Genomic DNA, 17,530 nt, shown 5'->3' with positions numbered 1-17,530 from the left:
CCAGGGCGCGTGAGACAAGAGAATGGAGATGTTGGTGAAACGACAAACAAGAATCAAAAAGATGGTGAGATTTCAGGTCAAGGATAACGGGAAAAGAAGAGAACGATGCACGCTTACGCCGAGGGCAAGAGCGACAGGTAAAGACGTCTTGTCAATTCGTGTCTCGTTCCAAAGCGGACCAGACATCTTTGACTTTCTGGTTCAGCACCCAACCGGCAAACAGAAGCTTTCGCGGACCCTTCTAGCGCCGATACACGAGGGTCGAGGGCAATTTATCGCTTTCCTCTTTTTGGCCGTCCCCACGGAAGATCAGCTTTAATGCGCCGCCTCTAGCCTTTAGCTTCCAACACTATCGCTGTTTTGCGTCCGTCCTGCGTGCTGTCTAATATCTTCTTTTCCCTTTTGGATCACTCTTGCAATGCGGCACACGTGGTAGTACAGCGCCCTCGACCTGCAGATGTGCATGCAAATCCCCACTCACCGTTTGTCCATGTGTGCGCGAAACGAAACCGTTTTGCCCGTACCCGAGCACCGGCAAGTGCGAGCTTCGAAAAGTCAGTGATGGCACGCCACCTATTCTGACCCTCCGAGTCCGTCAGACTCCTTCCACGTTCATGGCCAGCACATCCCCGGAAGACGCATTGCCTCTGGAGAACAGATCAAGCTGGCCGGTTAGAGCCTGGCGGACCTCTCGGCCATGGTGCTCTTGCGCCGTTTGCTGCAAATGATGGCCCGGTCGCTGCCCTTGGCGCGGCCGTGACAGGCGTTGCCGACATTAGTCCTGCCGTACCTGACCATGGCGCTCTCATGGAAGGCTGGGCAGAAGTCGTTTTATTGGTGCTGGATGAATTTGATGGCCTTGGCTGAGAACCTATGTGAGCAGATGCTACAGACATCGGAGCACTTGGATCTTGCTCCCATCTGAACAGAGAACCAAATGGAAAGTGCTGAATGACAGGAAACTTGGAAAGAACCTCGGCATTGTACATCTTAATCATCCCCTGCTGATCTGTTAGCAAAAATACACTGACATCAGGATGGCATAGCTTCAGACCTTGTTGATCTTGGCCCATCCATCCTTGATACCGGAAATGTCAAACAAGGTAGGACTGTGCTCCCAGAAGGGGCCCGTTTTGACATCAAAGATGAAGGCAATCGCGGAGAAGTACATGTTGGTGTCTTTGTACATATCGACCGAGTCGCTCTTGGCTGTTCGATTTGCTGCTGGCGAACGGGAAAGGGAGCCCTCATTGGGCACCTTGATCGAGTCTTTGTCGATAGGTGCACAGTACTGAGCCGAACCTAGAACATATGGTATGAATGAATGGTCATCGAGTCCCCATACCCCGTGTGAACCGGCAGGCTCAAGAGTATAGGTCAGGATAAGCTTGCGAACAAGCTCCAGATAACTGCACGTTGGTTAGATTGTCGGGCCCGAAAGATTGCACCGGCGTTGAGACTTACGGCTGTATGATAGCAGTGACAATGCCTCTTTCCTCCATACCACGTTCGGATTGCGCGAAGCCTCCCAACTTCCATACACAAGCCAAGAAGGCAAGAAAGCTCAGCTCATGCCCGGTACCATAGTCAAGTCTCTCGGGACTTCCAAAGCTACCCAACAGGTATGCAGCCAACTCGTTATTAAGTGAGTTCAGCTCGGCGTCGCCTTGAGCACGGCCCCACAGCTTCTCCGGGAGGGCGTCTCGCAAAAGAGATGGAGTGGCTTCCTGAACAGCCCTGTGCCAGGTACGAAAGGCAGCATTACCGAATCGTCGAGGGCCAGACTCTGGAGGTGCCTCGTCCATCAGAGCCTCGAGCGAGTGGATAAGATTTCTCAACTTGGCCACTTCGGGGGAGAATGTGATGGCGGACGACCTCAGAGGCCATGTCTCGACAGTATGTGAATCGTCTGCACGCTTCACAGGGATCATGGAGCGATTCAATTGAAGAATCCAGGTCATGATATCGGCGTAGGCAGAGCTTCGCAAGAAAAATGAAAGGTCGTCGCCATCGTTGATACGTTTGGACGGCGTTTCAGAGTGTAGACGGGAAGAAAAGTCGATGACATGTAGCGAAGGGATGGTGGATCCATTGCGCAAGTCGTCCGTCATATTGTCGAACAGATATTCTGAATTTCTGTGTTGATGTTGCACTTTGTCGATGTGGAACGCGCTTCCCAATCTTGCGTCTCGCGGTCTTGGTGGTCCAAGCTCAGCAATCTAGCCTCTCCAGCCATCCATCGAACTTTATGAACGACCCTGCCTTTTATATCAGCCATCTTTCGTCTCAAGAACAATGCGCTGAAACAATGGACCCGGAATCGCTGTTCGTGAGTAGATATTCGGATGAGGATTCACCCCACGACGATTCATATCAAAGCGCTTTTGAAGAACCTCGAATTGCAAAACTCGGAAGTACCATTCCAATACCATCACAGTTCGATATGCCTGGTACTTAGTTTCCCGGACCTACACAAGACGTCAACACTGACTGCGTCGAATAGAGAGCGAGGGACAGGAGGAAGGCTTTCACCCTACCACAAATCAGCAACCTCCAGAAGTGGACATAATCAACGCAGTTATTAGATCTGATGATGTAACTACTGGAGCTTTGAACACATCCTCTGCTCCACTTGGAAAACTACCCAAGAGACCAAAAAATACATTGTACCACCGTCCACAGAGGCTGATAACAACTGCTCCGCGGACTCGATTGCTCGATATTGATGCTTCGCCTGGGAGATCGACTAGTGCCACCAATCCAAGAACCAAGACCGGTCACTCACTTCCACAAGATGATCCGCGGGAACTCTCCAACAAGCGGCAAAAGCGTGGTCAAAACGTCTCAGTGCAGAATCCCGAAGGTGCTCGCAAGCCGGCTTCAGCGAAAGGAAAGGTACCTAGAAAGGTGGTACCGTCTCCATCGCCAGTATTGATTGGTTCTTCGAGAACTCTTCGCTCTTCGGGAAAACAAGCAGAGCCAACATTCGATCTATCTGTACCCATAAACCAGCAGATTGGAAAGAACGATCGTGCGAGCTCGGGGACACAACATCAGTATGTCGACAATGAGAGTGTCTTGCCAACTGCCATGAACAAAACTCGATCTATCACGCAGTCTCAGGGTCGGAAACGTACTCACCCCGGAGGGGTCTTACGGAATGCAGTCGGTACTGCCAGCGCAGGCCAGTCCGCCCACCCGGATATCGAGAGTGATGCTCCGCCACTGTTATTTCCAACCATAGCTCAAATCCCCGATACCTCGATGGAGGAGCCACATCGACCGGTACGTACCAAATGAAGTCGATGGCTTTACCGAACAAATTATGTCAATCATTCACATGCAGAGCTGCGCATGAATTCGAGTGCTATGACTACACACTCAAGTCGGAATGGTCTATTTCTTTGCGATGAATGCCTCTTTGGAAGCTGTCATAATTTCGGTGTGGTTGAGTTAAACCTCACCTGTGGAGTACGCTAACACTTTGTTGTCTGCAGGTACTGGACCAAGACCCGCACGCCCAGGCCAATGCAGGTGCTTTAACCAGCGAGGCCACACCATTGCCTCGGGTCAACGAAGTGCGGTCAACGAGCAATCAGCTGGCTGAACCTGAAGAAGATACTCCACAGCCCAATGTTGAGCTATGCCAGAGTCCTGCGCGTCCACAGACTCGCATATCTGGACATGAAGGGGCAAGAATGCAAAATTTGGAGAGCTTTGTCGAGGAGGACGATCCACAAGACGAGACTATTGAGGATGAGACACACGACAATGAAACTGATCATTCGCAGACAGTTCCTGTGCCAGAGCCATTGATCAAAGCCCTGGGATTTGCCCGCGTCATTCACAAACAAGCAAATTCGGACCGGTTCGAGCGGAGCTTTCATGGAGTCCACATCCTCAAGGCTTACGACAGCTCAAAAAAGACCATTGATGGCTGGAAAGCTGAAAAGGACTACGGCCGGACAAGCAAAGTCATCAAGCTTTCGAACTTGATCACAAAAGAGGCAGAGGCCGTGCTTAAGCAGCCCGGTTGGAATACAGCGACAGGCTTCAAGTACATGTTCACACGAGTACTTCCGACAGTCGTGCGCTTGCTGCACAACTCGCTGACTTACTTCCTCTCGGAGGCTGGGACCATGACGAAACTTACCTTCGAGCAGGTGAACATATCTAGGAGTCTGGCAAAAACCATCGTCTACCTTTCAGACCAGGCCATGGGCTCGCAGATCAAGACTATACGTGGTCGAAACGTTATCAGTATGATCAAGGAGATCAGGCTTGTGCGTAGTGTTTTTGAGCAGCAATTGACCTCGCTCAAAGAAAACAGATCAGCAGAGAAATACTCTCAGAGTCAGCAACTCCAACGATCGCGGCAGGCGATCATCGATGCAGAAGAAGATGATGACCGCAAGATGATGAGATGGAGGGAGAATTGGCGAATTCTTCACGATCAGAGACTTGGTGCGGAACTAGAAGGTCGCGTCTTTCTTGACCCAGAAAAGGAAAAGCACCTCAAGTATGTTCCGCTTGAGCAATCGAACGTCCCATATACCTGCTGGGATCCGGATTCTCAGATCTATCCACTAGTGGAAGGTCTCTTGGAGCTCACAGGTATATTCATCTCTTATCTTCCGGTCTGCCCTTCCCACTGACAGGTATGACCAGGTCCGGACGTGTATCGGAAGATCTTTCGCAAGTACTGCAAATTTGGGGGGCCACTCCAGCCCTTCAATGTATCCGAGATAGTCGACAAGGCGGTCTCACTGAAAGAGCAGTTCATGAAGGAGGCTCTGGAGGATGACGAGGAACGCGAGCAGTGGATCATTGACATCTCCGACCCGAGGAAGCCTCCTATAGAGGTGGTCGCGCGTGAGAGTCGTTCGTGACTGATCACCACAAACATTGCTCATCTCTGGCAGATCAAAGCTACATGTTCTGACTATAGCTGCACTTACTGAATCCAATAACCCTACCGCTTGTCAGATGATTTGTGGCAGACTTGATTGCCCAGATCCAGAATTCTCAATTTCACCAACATGAAACGATAACTCCTCCGCGTACGAAAACGCGAGCTATACATACTGCGACTATCGAAAGTAGTCCTAAGTGCCCAACACATTGTCGTCGCAAACTTCCGGACCGACCTTAGAAATCCGCGCGAAGTAGGGTATGCTTCAGACAGCCCGTCATCAAGGACCTCAGTTTAGGGCTGTACTTTTGCGAGTGAGTGAGCCAACAGCTTGAAACATCGCGAGAACCCTCATCTAGTCTTTCCGATTACGCTCGCAAGCTTCTGTCGAGACTAGATCTCCTCGCAAAGAACGTTGTGCTTCATACAGTGTATCACCCAAGAGCCAACTTCTGAGCACAAGTTTGCGAGTGAATAAGCTAACGAGCTGAAACTTTGCATGAACAATCACCTGGCTCGGAAGATAGCCCTCGCAAGTTTTCATGTCGAACCTGGAAGTACTCGCAAAGTACTTGATGGCATATGTCCTATACCGTCAAGAAGCTTAACCTAGAGGTTCAACTTTGCGAGCGAGTGAGTCGACAGTTTTGAACCTCGCGAGAGTTCTCATCTCAGCCTCATTATTGCCCTCGCGAACTCTTGGGTCAAGCCTAGACATCCTCACAAAGTATCTTGTGCTCCATGCAGCGGATCTCAGAAAGTCAAGCTCGAGGTACAAGTTTGCGAGTGAATAGATTGACACGCTGAGACTCTGCTAGAACAATCACCCGGCTCGTATGATAGCCCTCGCGAGGTTTCATGCTGACAGTTGGGGTGCTTGCAAAGGATTTGACGGGCATGCCCTTTATCACCAGGAAGCTAAACCAAGAGGTTCAAATTTGCGAGTGAGTGCAATGACAGCTTGAACTCTCGCTGGAGCATTGAACTGACCTACATGGACGTCCTCATGAGATATCAGGTCAATATTGTGTATCCTCGCATAGATGCATTCCATTGGAATGCACAACAAGCACATGTTATTACGCTAGCTGCACCAAGCCGCAAAAGTAGACAAACGTCTGGTAACGAATTGCCGCGCAATTCTTCTACCGTACAGTTGATATACGTTAGAAATGACACACATGTCCATTATGCGAGTGGGATGGCCCCGGTATTGCTTTGGCACAACCTTTCCAGCCTCGACCACGAATCTTTGCACTTCTCTGACTTTGCATTGGCTCCAACTAGCATACTTACAAACCCTAGGTATACATCGCGTAACGATGAGAGTGTTTTGGCTGAGTTACGAGGAAAATTGATTCCGAAGTCACAAGATGCCGTGTCTGCACAGCCAAGACATCACCCACGGAGGCAAGCGCATCGCAAGCTGAAATCATACCCTGTTTAATGGGGGCAGTATACATGCGATCTGCATGATCTAGGATAAAAGCGTGCGGAATCAGCTGCGTCAAAAACTCATGCGAGCATTCTACCATCCATCGACCTCCGTTAGCTTGACCCGCAAGCCATTCTTGGGTCGCGAAGTGATACCACTCTTGACCTCAAGAACATAATCCTTGTCCTCGAACTCTGTCTCGAACTTGCCGCACCACGCTGCAAGAAGGCACGCGAATTCCGCATTGGCAAATCCTTGCCCAATGCAGGATCGCGGGCCATGGAGGAAAGTCAAGAAACTGTAGTTGGACTCAGCACCGCCATTTTTGTTGCTGACACCATCCGTCAACCAGCGTTCTGGTTTGAACTCCATTGCATCATCCCCCCAAAGATGCTTGCTGCAGTTGATTGCCAATGGAGCGACAACCACGAGCGTTCCCTTGGGGATAGGATGGCCATTGATGGTCTCGTCTCGAGCAGCAACTCTCATGGTCAGAGCCACAGGAGCCCATAGACGTAGTGTCTCCTTGCACACTGCCTGAAGATAGTGACAGTTGTCGATATCCGAGGCGGTAATCCGAGCCTGAGGGTCGCGTACAGAGGGCAGCTTCGAATGAATTTCTTGACGTAGGCGAGCCTGTACTTCAGGATGACGGCACATCATGTAGATGGCCCATTGCATAGATGAGCTAGTAGTCTCATGTCCAGCAGCCCTAGAAGTCAATCAGTATAGCCGTAAGAAGTCCTTAAAGGTATAGTAACATACAAGAAAGTCATCATCTGGCTGACAAGGTTTTCATCAGCGAAACTTCCACTCCTCAAAGCGACACTAAGGATATCGGTGTCATCGGCATCACCCTTTTCCATGCGGATCTTCTTTGCTGCTATCAAATCACGACATGTCTGTTTGATAAGGGCAGACCCATCTGAAATCTCATCATTACGCTTGATAGGCAGACTCTTGAGGAACCATCGTGGTAAAAACATGCCGGCAACCTGTAAGTACCTGGCAGACTTGGGTGGATGGAAAATAGTCTTGTAGGTCTGGTTTAGTTCGTTGTCCGGATTTTTGAGAGCCTGGAAATCGCGACCCATGCCGGCCACACCGATGATATCCAGCGTGGCTCTACTGGTCCAATCACTGACTTCAACGACGTTGGTAGATTTTCCGTCTTCGGCAGGGGCTTCTTGCATCGCAATGGACATTCTTTCCACCATCTCTTTTGACTTTGACCAGAAAACAGGATAGAGGTCCTTGATATGTCTGTAAGAGAATGCCGGCATGAGATTCTTGCGCTGAGTCCTATGTTCGTCACCCTCTGCGAACAACAGTCCAATGCCTAATATTTTGCCAATAATGTCGAGGAAGTGGGCTGGCTTAATAAACTCATAGTTCTTACTTGAAAGAACCTCTGCAAGCGTCTTCGGATTTGTGAGGAGCACTCTCTCAGAGTTGAACCAGTTGGTATATCTGATGAGCCCATCGTTGGGTATCGCGTCTATCCACTCACGCATCGGATGGCCTGACGGGTTTGCCATGATTGCCGATGCATGTCCGTTCCACCAGCTGGCACCCAAGGGCTCCGGGAGGCCCTTCAAGGGACTGAGGAAGTTCGGGTAAATTATCACTCGCCATGTTGCCCAAGCAATGAATTCTGTGAAGGCGACGAGGAAGAAGGTTTGTACGCGCGAGCCAAGAGCGTAAGCAGGCGCGTAGTGTGCCAGCAGAATTGATACCGATGCTGAGCTGACAAGAATCGGAAGCTTTGGCGGCATATCTGCTTAGGTAATTGTTACTCCAAATCTTGGGGATAGAATATGGAGTGATGCAGGCCTGATGTATGACAGAAAGCAAGACGCTCTATGGTTATGGAGTTGCCACTTGGGGAAGGGCGCCGCGGCGGCAGCGCATTGGTGACAGCGTCTTATCCTGCCTCGGCCAAGTTTCGGCCGCCCCTCGTCATCGCGACTGCGTTGCTTATGCCCATAAGCCAGCCCTGAGCGACGAGCGTGCTTACCTAACCGTACAAACTGTTTCAAGATTGGTAAAGCTTCCAGATCATCAACATATGCGTCCGATGACGAACTTCGCGAAACAGCAATACTTGTCCAAGCTCGTGGCCATTATGGTCGGCATCGGACGCTCAACTCCTGACGATGGACAAACGATTGATTTCTAAGCAACCATGACCGTGCTTGACGGTTTACCCCAACCCTAGAGCTGATGATTGCCGAGCATATAAATATTCTGAGATCGCTTTTGTTCGAGTAGCCACACATTTCGTGTTCACGCAATAGATCTTTAATCATGCCTGAAGCAATTTCTCACCACAATGTCGTCGAGAAAGTCGTCGGAGAATCTCGTCACGTCAACCGTGCCGCTCCTGGTGTATGATATGGCTCCATGTAGCAAAGTCAATTATCAAGATTTGCTAAAGATACAAACAGGCTCCTTACTTCACCCCTCTTCAGTCTCCTCCCGCAGGCGCAGCATTTGTTCGTGAGGATGGCAAGGCAGTGCCCAAGTTGTTCCAGCCCTTGAAGCTGCGCGGTTTGACTCTTCCCAACCGCATTTTCCTGTCTCCTCTATGCCAGTACTCCGCTGAAGATGGACACATGACCGACTACCACTTAGCCCACATTGGTGGAATCGTCAAGCGTGGACCAGGAATGGCTATTATTGAGGCAACTGCCGTCACACCTGTAAGTACTGAGATAAATCATGGTATCGATCGGTTGAGGACAGCGGCAGAACAAATCCCCTACACGCATGAACTGTACTGACTGTTACAAAAGGAAGGCAGAATCACCCCGGAAGATGTCGGTCTCTGGAAGGACAGCCAGATTGCACCTATGAAGCGTGTTGTTGATTTCGCTCACAGCCAGGTATGCGGTGATCCGCCAGCAGGTCATGCATGAATACTGAACAATACCGCTAGAACCAACTCATCACGATCCAACTCGCGCATGCAGGCCGCAAGGCAAGCTGTGTTGCACCTTGGTTGAGTGCAGCTGCTGTCGCACCAAAGGAGCAGAACGGATGGCCGGACAATGTTCTTGCGCCTTCTGCCATTCCTTGGAACGAGCACCATGCAAATCCTCGTGCCATGACCCTTGAGGACATCGAAAGTTTCAAGAAGTCTTATGCCGATGCAGTTCGCCGTGCTCTGACTGTTGGTTTCGATGCTATTGAGATTCACGCCGCTCATGGTTATCTGCTCTGCTCGTTCCTTTCGCCAACTTCTAACCATCGTACCGACAAGTATGGCGGAAGCTTCGAGAACAGAACCAGACTTCTGCTCGAGACTGTTGACCTCGTTAGGGAGATTATCCCAGAGACCATGCCGCTGTTCGTCAGAGTTAGCGGAACCGAGTGGCTTGAAGAGGTCGAGGAGATTAAGGAGAGCTGGACTTCAGAGCAGACTGTCAAGCTTGGAGAGATCCTGGCCGAGCGTGGTGTTGACTTGATGGACATCAGCTCTGGTGGCAACCACCCCAAGCAGCACCCTCACGCCGCTCCTGGATACCAAGCGCCCCTCAGTAAGGACGTGAAGGAGGCTGTTGGCGACAAGATGGCTGTCAGTGCCGTGGGTAGCATTCACACTGGAAAGCTGGCAAATGAGCTGCTCGAGGAAGGTCTCGATGTTATTATGGTCGGCCGTCTTTTCCAGAAGAACCCTGGTGTCGTTTTCGCCTTCGCTGACGAGCTCGGAGTTGAGGTCAACATGCCTAACCAGATCAGGTGAGCTGAACATTTCGCGGTAGCGCGCCCTCGTGACATTTCGCTAACTTCAACGCAGATGGGGATGGTCGAAGAGAGGTGCTTCGCAAATGAAGACTTTGTTGGAAGCCAACCTGTAAGATGAGGCTAAGTTAAATGCCGACATAGAGATATAGAGACTACAATTAGATGGACGTCGTCATAACACATGATCTCAAATGCTATGCTTGATAGCTTGACTGTGTCTAGAGATAGACATATGCAGTTTCTCCCCAATGCTGCATGATTAATTCTGAGAGTCGCAGATGGGCATATGAAACATGAAGTTGGTACACGAGTTGTTAGTGTTTGGTACATGGAATTGTAGACCAAGAGATGATGGTAGTGATTATGGACGTGTATGATTAATTAAGAATGGGAGAAAAACAGGGAGATTATCCGGGTATCGCAGACGGGGTATCATGCTTTCTGACAAAGGGAAGGTAGCGGCAGGTGTGAGCGATCACTTTGTTATAGCGTTCGGCGGGTGGAGCTCGAGGACAAGTTCACCAGGATTGAGGCCCTTGACCTCGCCCCAGAGTTCTCGCTCGGAGCCTTGAGTGGCAGCGAGCCAAGCATCTTCATCGACGACAGTGCTTGTAGGGGAAGAGGCGCCACTGGAGGAGGGAGGAAAGTGTTTGTTGAGGAGGTCGGGGTAATCGCTGGTAAGTTTGGACTCGTGGTGCAGGACATCGATAAGTTCGCTACTCAAAGTATTAGCACGTCGCTTGAGCGGGAGCTGCTGAGATGCGCACTTCGAAGTTTGGGCGCAGATGCGCTCGAGGATCTCGCGTTCCCTTCTCAATTCTTCCGGATCGGGCTCTGGCAGAGTCGCGCCAGCAGTGACGGTGCCATACTGCGGCTGGGTTGCGTCTTCATACAGAAGGCCTTCGGTCTCAGACGCCTTTCGCCATGTCAGCAAGGGGTGTCGCTTTCCATCATCGAGACCTTCTCACCTCGCGCGAAGCTCGCCGATTTGAACCGAGACAACTGGAACAGATGCCCATGATTGCGCGGCATTAAGGAATGGACTCGCGACGTGATGCTCGCCGCATAATGCCACTCCTGCGCCTGTTGCCAAGCCTCAAGAGCCTCAAGAGAGCCTCCAACTTTCAGCACGCTGCACGCATGCCTGCTCCAAACGACCACCATTCCGTGCCCATCACAATCCTCGACTTTCTTCAACACGACACTTGTGAAACACTCAACAGTCCTAGAGAAATCATACTCTGACTTCACCTGGTAACCAACTCGTATTTGTCCCCAATGGTAGGTCTTTCTTGGTCCCTTTCTCGCTTTGCGCATGTGTCGCGTCTTCTCCATGCACGAGCTATTTCAGCCAGAAAAGAGAAACCTTCGTCACATGTATCATCATTGTCCTTTGCCTCTGATCGGAGATTCAGATTGCCCCTACAGCAAGGGTGTTACTCGGAGAGGCTTCATACCTTGACTTTGTGGAATGTGTGTCTTGGTGTTGCGACCGTAACGAGACGCGCTCACACCATGCCTCTACCGCATGAGCCCTGTTGCTGCAAGGCAGTCGGAGGCCATCTCCAATCTACGCGTACGATCAATGGCGTCGCTGCACGCCTATATAGCTTACATCTTCTCCCATGATGAGTGGGAACCATATCGCGGTTGATCACCTCGTCAACAAGAGTACGAATACCATCATTCGTTTGGTGTACTCAAGATGCGTTCATTCGTTTTCTTCTCAACCATCGTTCTGAGCTTTGCTCTCTTCCAGCTGGTTGCATCTCGAGCCACCAACCAGCAAAAGCGTGCCGAGCATGAAACCAGTCCCAACAGAGTAGCAAACTTCATTCGAGATCTCTTTGGTCTGACAGCCCGTCAGGAACAGGTCTGCGTGGAAGACGACACCTGGACAGAGGTTCATGAATATCCCAACTACAATACGTTCTGCAATAGATATCTAGGCTACTCTCCTGATGTTTTCGCTGTCTACACAACCCCTGTTACGTAAGTCTCGAGCCTTGATCGACCGGAATACTCAATCTAATATCCTCAGGACTGTCGTCGACACCTACACTACCATAACCACCACCACGACAAACACGATCAGAATCACTCCAACTACCACGGCTACTGTTACGGCGGTGCCCAAAGCCAAGCGAAACCTGATGAACAACAGGTTCGACTCGGGAGCAGTCGCTCGATTCATCCGAGTAGCCGAAGCCAGTGGTACTGCAACTGCGGATTATTCATTCGTCACTGCTCTGTCTAGTGCTTGCAGCTGTCAGCCCCTAACCAGAGCCACTTCAACAGTGACCTATACAGATGATGTTACGGTAAACTGACTCGAAATTCATGATCCATGGCAAATGGCTAATGGATTCTAGACTGCCACTCAGCGTGCCTATGCCAACACAGTCCAGATGGTGAACACCACTACCACGGGTAGAACCGTATCTGTAACAGTGACAGCTGTGGTCAGTCCTGAAGCTTCTTCGGTAGTCTCGGCCTCTCCGTCCAGCGTCTCCAGTATTGCAGCATCGGCTACTGCAATCTCTCCGGCTATTGTGTGTCCTAACGACGACAACACAATAGACAGCCAGCTTATCGATGGTCAACTCTTCCAGTATCTTGTGCAGTGCGATACTGACATTACCGATGACAATTTGGCTCAATACCGCTACCAGACCTTCACAGAGTGCGCGGCTGCATGTGGTAGTGCCAACTATGGTTTCAGCTCAGTTGTCTGTCAGGGTGCCGTTTTCTATCCTGGCGCCAACTCTGGCTCTAACTGTTTCTTGAAGAAGTCTTCAAACTCGACCGTGGTCGCTGGAGGAATCAATGCGGTTATTCTTCAGAGGATTGAGGTTGCAGTTTCCAACTCCACTACCCCAAGTGCAGTATACGCTTCCGCTTCATCTTCTTCTAGTGTGGACACTACTTCGATGCTCTCTTCCATCCTACAGGACAGCACCACTTCGATTCCTATCATCACACCTGCTCCATCGGTCAGCAACGCAAGACTCGCCACAAGCTATTCAACCTACATATCCGATGGAAGCACATACTCATCTGCGCTTGTCTACTCTACCTACTACTCTTCTGATGGTTCTTGGTACTACTCTTACTATACTACCTATACCGTTGCCTGGGCAGCCTCGTCTACACAAGAAGTGTCCTACGCAACTTCGTCTTCTTCCAGCAGTGGCAGCAACGGTGGATCTGTCGGAGGGGCTGCTGGAGGCGATTCTGCTGGTGGATCTGGCGGCTTCTCTGGAAACTCGACTTCTGGAAACTCCACGGATGTTAGTGGTGGAAGCAACGGCGGCGCTGGCGGTGCCGGATCCGGATCGAGCTCCAACTCCTATACCACAACTACAAGCGTCTACAACACAACCATCTACAGTGGAAACCAGCAGATCCAAAACGAGACAGTCGTGACAACCTACACCTGGTCCAATGGTACAAGCAATTCGTCCACCACCACCACGATCACAACTACCACTATCGGATCTTCGTCCGGTGGCACTTCCGGCAGCTCCTCTGGCGAGCTGGGTGGCTCGTCTGGTTCGTCTGGCGGTTCAGGTAGTGGATCTGCTGGAAACTCAAGTGGTTCAGCTGGAGGCTCGAATGGAGGAGGTTCGAACGGAGGCGGAGCTGGCGGAGGCAATGGTGGCATCGTCACCAACGGCACCATCATCGTCACCAATTCTACGACTGTCACGAACAACACCATTTCTACCAATGGAACTGCTGGAGGTGCGAATGGTGGCAGCAGTGGTGGAGCTGGAGGTGGTGCCGCTGGCAATGTCAGCACAGACATCATTGTCTCCACGATCTACTCTACCGCGGTCTCTACTGTTTACTTGACCGCTTCGTCTCCATTCTCAGGCTCGACATCTGAAGCCCCTCGCTCCGGTACTGCATCGACGAGAACCCCAACCATCTTCCCGATAACCAATGGCACCGCCACTCCCACACCATCTCCCTCATCTAATGTTACGATCTCGACCAGCATCCCCTTATTCAACATTTCAAGTGGAGCTTATGTACCAACATTCTCTACAGGCTCACCTAGTGGCTCCCCCGCGCCATCTACAAATGCTTCGGTCACGACTTCCAGTCCCTTCTCGCCATCTTCTACAGGAAATCGTTCAGGTACAAGAACTCCATTGACTACTCCATACACCTTTTCAAATGCTTCAGTACCTATTGGACCTACCGGTACCGCTCTAAGCACGTTTTCTGGCTCTTTCCCTACCGATGACCGTTCGGGAAGTCAGCCGTTGCCAACCGCCACGCCCATCACAAATTCGACCGCGTCCATCCCTCTAAGCACTGGAGTTCCAAGTTCGAATTTGGAGTCGACTTTGCCCTCGGCTAGCTTCCCCTTCCCTAGCAGTAACTCAACTCTTGCTTTCCCAACTGGTACCGCGCCTTCAGCCAGTTTCCTCTACCCCACAGCAAACTCGTCCGTTCCTCAGCCTACCGGAACAGCACCTTCCGCTAGCTTCCCCTTCCCGACCGCAAACTCATCACTCACTGTCGGTCCCACTGGTACCAGTCCATCGTCCGGTTTCTCGTTCCCGACTGGCAACTCCTCTATTCCGATCGGTCCCACTGGAAATCCTTTCACGCCATCAGGTACGACCGATCTTCGCAGCGGCACTCGTACACCATTTGGACCTAGTAGCACTTTCCCCTCTGTCATCAACAGTACCTGTACCGAACTTCCTCCCGTCACCGTGACCATGTTCTCTACGATCACAGAAGCCGCTACCACTGTGTATGCGACTACGACGTTGCTTGGCTGCTACTCCAACTGTCCTCCATCTGGCCCTGGTTACTACGGACCGTTTGGCGGGTTCCAACCAGAAGCCACCACTCCTGCTACAACCTCGGTTGCTTGATTGCCATGGATGAATTGTCACGACTAATGGATGCAATGTTTGGGCTTGGGACAACTTGGTTCCATGAATCACGAGGCTTCGAGAGGGGGGATGGATCTGTTTCAGCATTTTGATGTTTGCCATTTGTTAGTACCGGAAAGCAGTAGCCTTAGACAGCCTAGTGACATGTTATATAGCAGCTCTTATCAACCATCTTGTCGTCACAGGACCTACAACATCTTACTAAGTCTCTACCACATCATGTGACCTTCACGCTAGGATTGCCAAAACTCCAACGCGTTCGCTCATTCACTTTGCTCCCCTTCTTTCTCGCCATCGACTGCTTTGTATGACACGTCGCAATTTACTGTATGTAAGTGTTGTGGTTGAAAAATCTACGCAACTAATTTATGTGTTGGACGTCATTGGCCAGCTCTTGGATACCTGCATACATGTACTCAATATCTGCATAACTTGCACGATACGCGACGACGGTGCATAAAACTCGAGCATAACAATGTTTGTATATTGATTGTCTTTGAAGAAAGACCTAGACCAAAGAAAGAGGAAAGCAGAGATGATAGAACCCGGGACAGACAATCATGACAGACAAATGAAAAGTCTCTGAGAAACAAAAGGATCGACCTCATCGTCCTCAATGAGCTGGCTGGTCCGTAACTTCGATAGACTGCAGCGCCCTGGAAGCAACAAAGACTTGCTGCAATCACGACGGCGTCAGTACCTGAATCCTCAGCGGGACTTGCCAATCGCCTGAGTCTTTCGCTGCTTCTCGATCTGCAACTGGTAGATCTCCTGGTCGAGGTCTTTGACAATCTCATAAGATCTTTCGATGGATGCCTTCAGCTTACTACCCTCCGATTGCCATCGTTGGATCTTTGCTACCTCTGCTGAACGACGACGAAGCTTGGCGTCAATCTTCTGGCAGATCTTACACTTGTCGTTGCTTCTGGCGACGGCATAGACAAGCTTCATACCACATGTCTCTCCAGTACGGTACTCGCGGTTGCAGTGCTGACGGAAACGGTCCCACTTCCAGTCGCCGCATGTCCACATGACTTGGTCGAAGAAGCACATTATGGCAAAGTAAGTTCCTAATCGGTTGTCAACATATGAATCATGTCATCTCCTAGACTGGATTGAGAACGAACTTATTCTTGACGGGATCTGGAGGTGCTGGTGGTGCTGAAGACTCAGGTCGATAGGGGCTCGAGACAGTCAATGAGATCTGTCTTGGGGCATCGGAGTCGGATTGAGAAGAGGGGAAGTTGAAACGATGTGAAGAGGAGGTCTTCCGGTGGTTGTAAGGTGTTCAGTGGAAGTCAATTGCTGATGATTGTGTCTTCTGGAGCCCCTTGGACCAGCTATTTATGCTTTCCGGTTCGAAGGCCCTCTTCTAATCAACTCGACCTACGTTGCTTTTCTGTCAACGACATCTGCAATCACTCCACCGTCCTGCAAGAGCACCTCCAACATCCCGCTCTGAACCAGTCACTTTATCCCGCAGTCATGCATTGAAGCTAGTCGATCTTCTAGTATGGACCAAAGTGCCACTCCGACCCTCCATCGCTTGCGAGGCCGTGAGCAGAGATATCGCACTTTCCTACGATCAACAGCGGTGTGGCTTGTGTCTCGCTCGCCTATTCCTTCTCGCCGATGCTTGGATGCTCAGTTTCGAAGCCACTCTCATGCCATGGGGATCCTCTATGCGTTGTCGTGGTATGAACCATGCAATGAGCTCATGTTCTGAGGCTTCAGGAGGCCATGGTGGATATTTATTCGATATCACGTGGACCGCGCTTCCTCCTCGACTCCATCGCCTGGTTTGTTTGTTTGTTTGCCTGCTTGCATGCCTTGGCAAGAGCCTTTTTCCATTGGACGATTCTCTCTGTTGCCTTTCGGATTCTATCGCCAAACATTGACGTTCCAAAGGCTCACCTGCTGGGGCGATTAGTCCCGTGTGTATCGGCTCCTCTTGCTATCTACACTTCTTTCATCTCGAGAAGGATGGGGCGCAAGGTGCACATGCTAGGTCGGTACCAACGGCAGTTCATTGAGCTGACTAGTAGGAACGGTCGCGGTCGGGACGTCGGATAGCTCGATACGCAGGTCTGCCATCAACCCCATCGTTGAGGGACGGCCGAAGGAGTAGTTGGCTTAGATGCAGCATTCAATGACTTGGCGAGAGCATGCGCGGGCAGGAAGCATTGGTATCCAGTCAGCTTATCGTCAAGGACTGCGATCGTGTCTGGTCATTCCCACAAGGGTGGAGCATTGCCCACAAACAAGGTTCGTCCGTCCTTGGTCCACGCCTCATGCGGCTCCTCGTTACTCGGACGATCATCAAATTGCCTCTCGACCTCTCCGTGCATGGAACTGGAGGCAACATGACAGGTCGAAACAATACAGACGGCAGCGATGGGCTGACAGTGCTTGCCTAGGCCAGAAGAGTACCCCCGTCACCCGTCACCTCAGGCAATCACGGCTGAAGCTGGCGGACGCTAGATTTGAAGGATGATGCTCGTCTCCGCCCTTGTGACGTGG

General features: G+C 50.9%; 6 protein-coding genes across 6 annotated transcripts; 2 read left to right on the top strand and 4 right to left on the bottom strand.

The window, feature by feature from the left end:
• Positions 1-659: 659 nt before the first annotated feature.
• Positions 660-2,111, bottom strand: AUEXF2481DRAFT_62654 (uncharacterized protein; the record flags this gene model as incomplete). Its single annotated transcript, XM_013491484.1, has 3 exons — positions 660-1,001; positions 1,055-1,409; positions 1,465-2,111. 3 exons carry the CDS (start codon positions 2,109-2,111, stop codon positions 660-662), a joined length of 1,344 nt encoding a protein of 447 aa, XP_013346938.1.
• Positions 2,112-2,280: 169 nt separating this feature from the next.
• AUEXF2481DRAFT_36984 (uncharacterized protein) lies at positions 2,281-5,360 on the top strand. Its single transcript, XM_013491415.1, has 4 exons — positions 2,281-2,450; positions 2,504-3,285; positions 3,498-4,614; positions 4,669-5,360. Exons 1-4 carry the CDS (start codon positions 2,309-2,311, stop codon positions 4,887-4,889), a joined length of 2,262 nt encoding a protein of 753 aa, XP_013346869.1. The 5' UTR covers positions 2,281-2,308; the 3' UTR covers positions 4,890-5,360.
• Positions 5,361-6,440: 1,080 nt separating this feature from the next.
• AUEXF2481DRAFT_2417 (uncharacterized protein) lies at positions 6,441-8,122 on the bottom strand (the record flags this gene model as incomplete). Its single annotated transcript, XM_013491208.1, has 2 exons — positions 6,441-7,059; positions 7,113-8,122. The coding sequence occupies 2 exons, from the start codon at positions 8,120-8,122 to the stop codon at positions 6,441-6,443; spliced, it is 1,629 nt and encodes a 542-aa protein (XP_013346662.1).
• A 355-nt stretch (positions 8,123-8,477) lies between these two features.
• Positions 8,478-10,258, top strand: AUEXF2481DRAFT_36980 (uncharacterized protein). Its single transcript, XM_013491414.1, has 5 exons — positions 8,478-8,735; positions 8,795-9,049; positions 9,143-9,232; positions 9,286-10,088; positions 10,147-10,258. The coding sequence occupies exons 1-5, from the start codon at positions 8,655-8,657 to the stop codon at positions 10,205-10,207; spliced, it is 1,290 nt and encodes a 429-aa protein (XP_013346868.1). The 5' UTR covers positions 8,478-8,654; the 3' UTR covers positions 10,208-10,258.
• Positions 10,259-10,569: 311 nt separating this feature from the next.
• Positions 10,570-11,113, bottom strand: AUEXF2481DRAFT_26844 (uncharacterized protein; the record flags this gene model as incomplete). Its single annotated transcript, XM_013491305.1, has 2 exons — positions 10,570-11,010; positions 11,063-11,113. 2 exons carry the CDS (start codon positions 11,111-11,113, stop codon positions 10,570-10,572), a joined length of 492 nt encoding a protein of 163 aa, XP_013346759.1.
• A 4,352-nt stretch (positions 11,114-15,465) lies between these two features.
• On the bottom strand, positions 15,466-16,085 carry AUEXF2481DRAFT_36976 (uncharacterized protein). Its single transcript, XM_013491413.1, has one exon. It carries the CDS (start codon positions 16,061-16,063, stop codon positions 15,719-15,721), a length of 345 nt encoding a protein of 114 aa, XP_013346867.1. The 5' UTR covers positions 16,064-16,085; the 3' UTR covers positions 15,466-15,718.
• Between the last annotated feature and the right edge of the window lie 1,445 nt (positions 16,086-17,530).

This window comes from Aureobasidium subglaciale (genome assembly GCF_000721755.1).
Source record: "Aureobasidium subglaciale EXF-2481 unplaced genomic scaffold scaffold_3, whole genome shotgun sequence".
In the NCBI taxonomy this organism is placed as follows: domain Eukaryota; kingdom Fungi; phylum Ascomycota; class Dothideomycetes; order Dothideales; family Saccotheciaceae; genus Aureobasidium; species Aureobasidium subglaciale.
The sequence above is the reverse complement of the archived record's forward strand: the minus strand, read 5'-3'. Positions and strand labels throughout refer to the sequence as shown.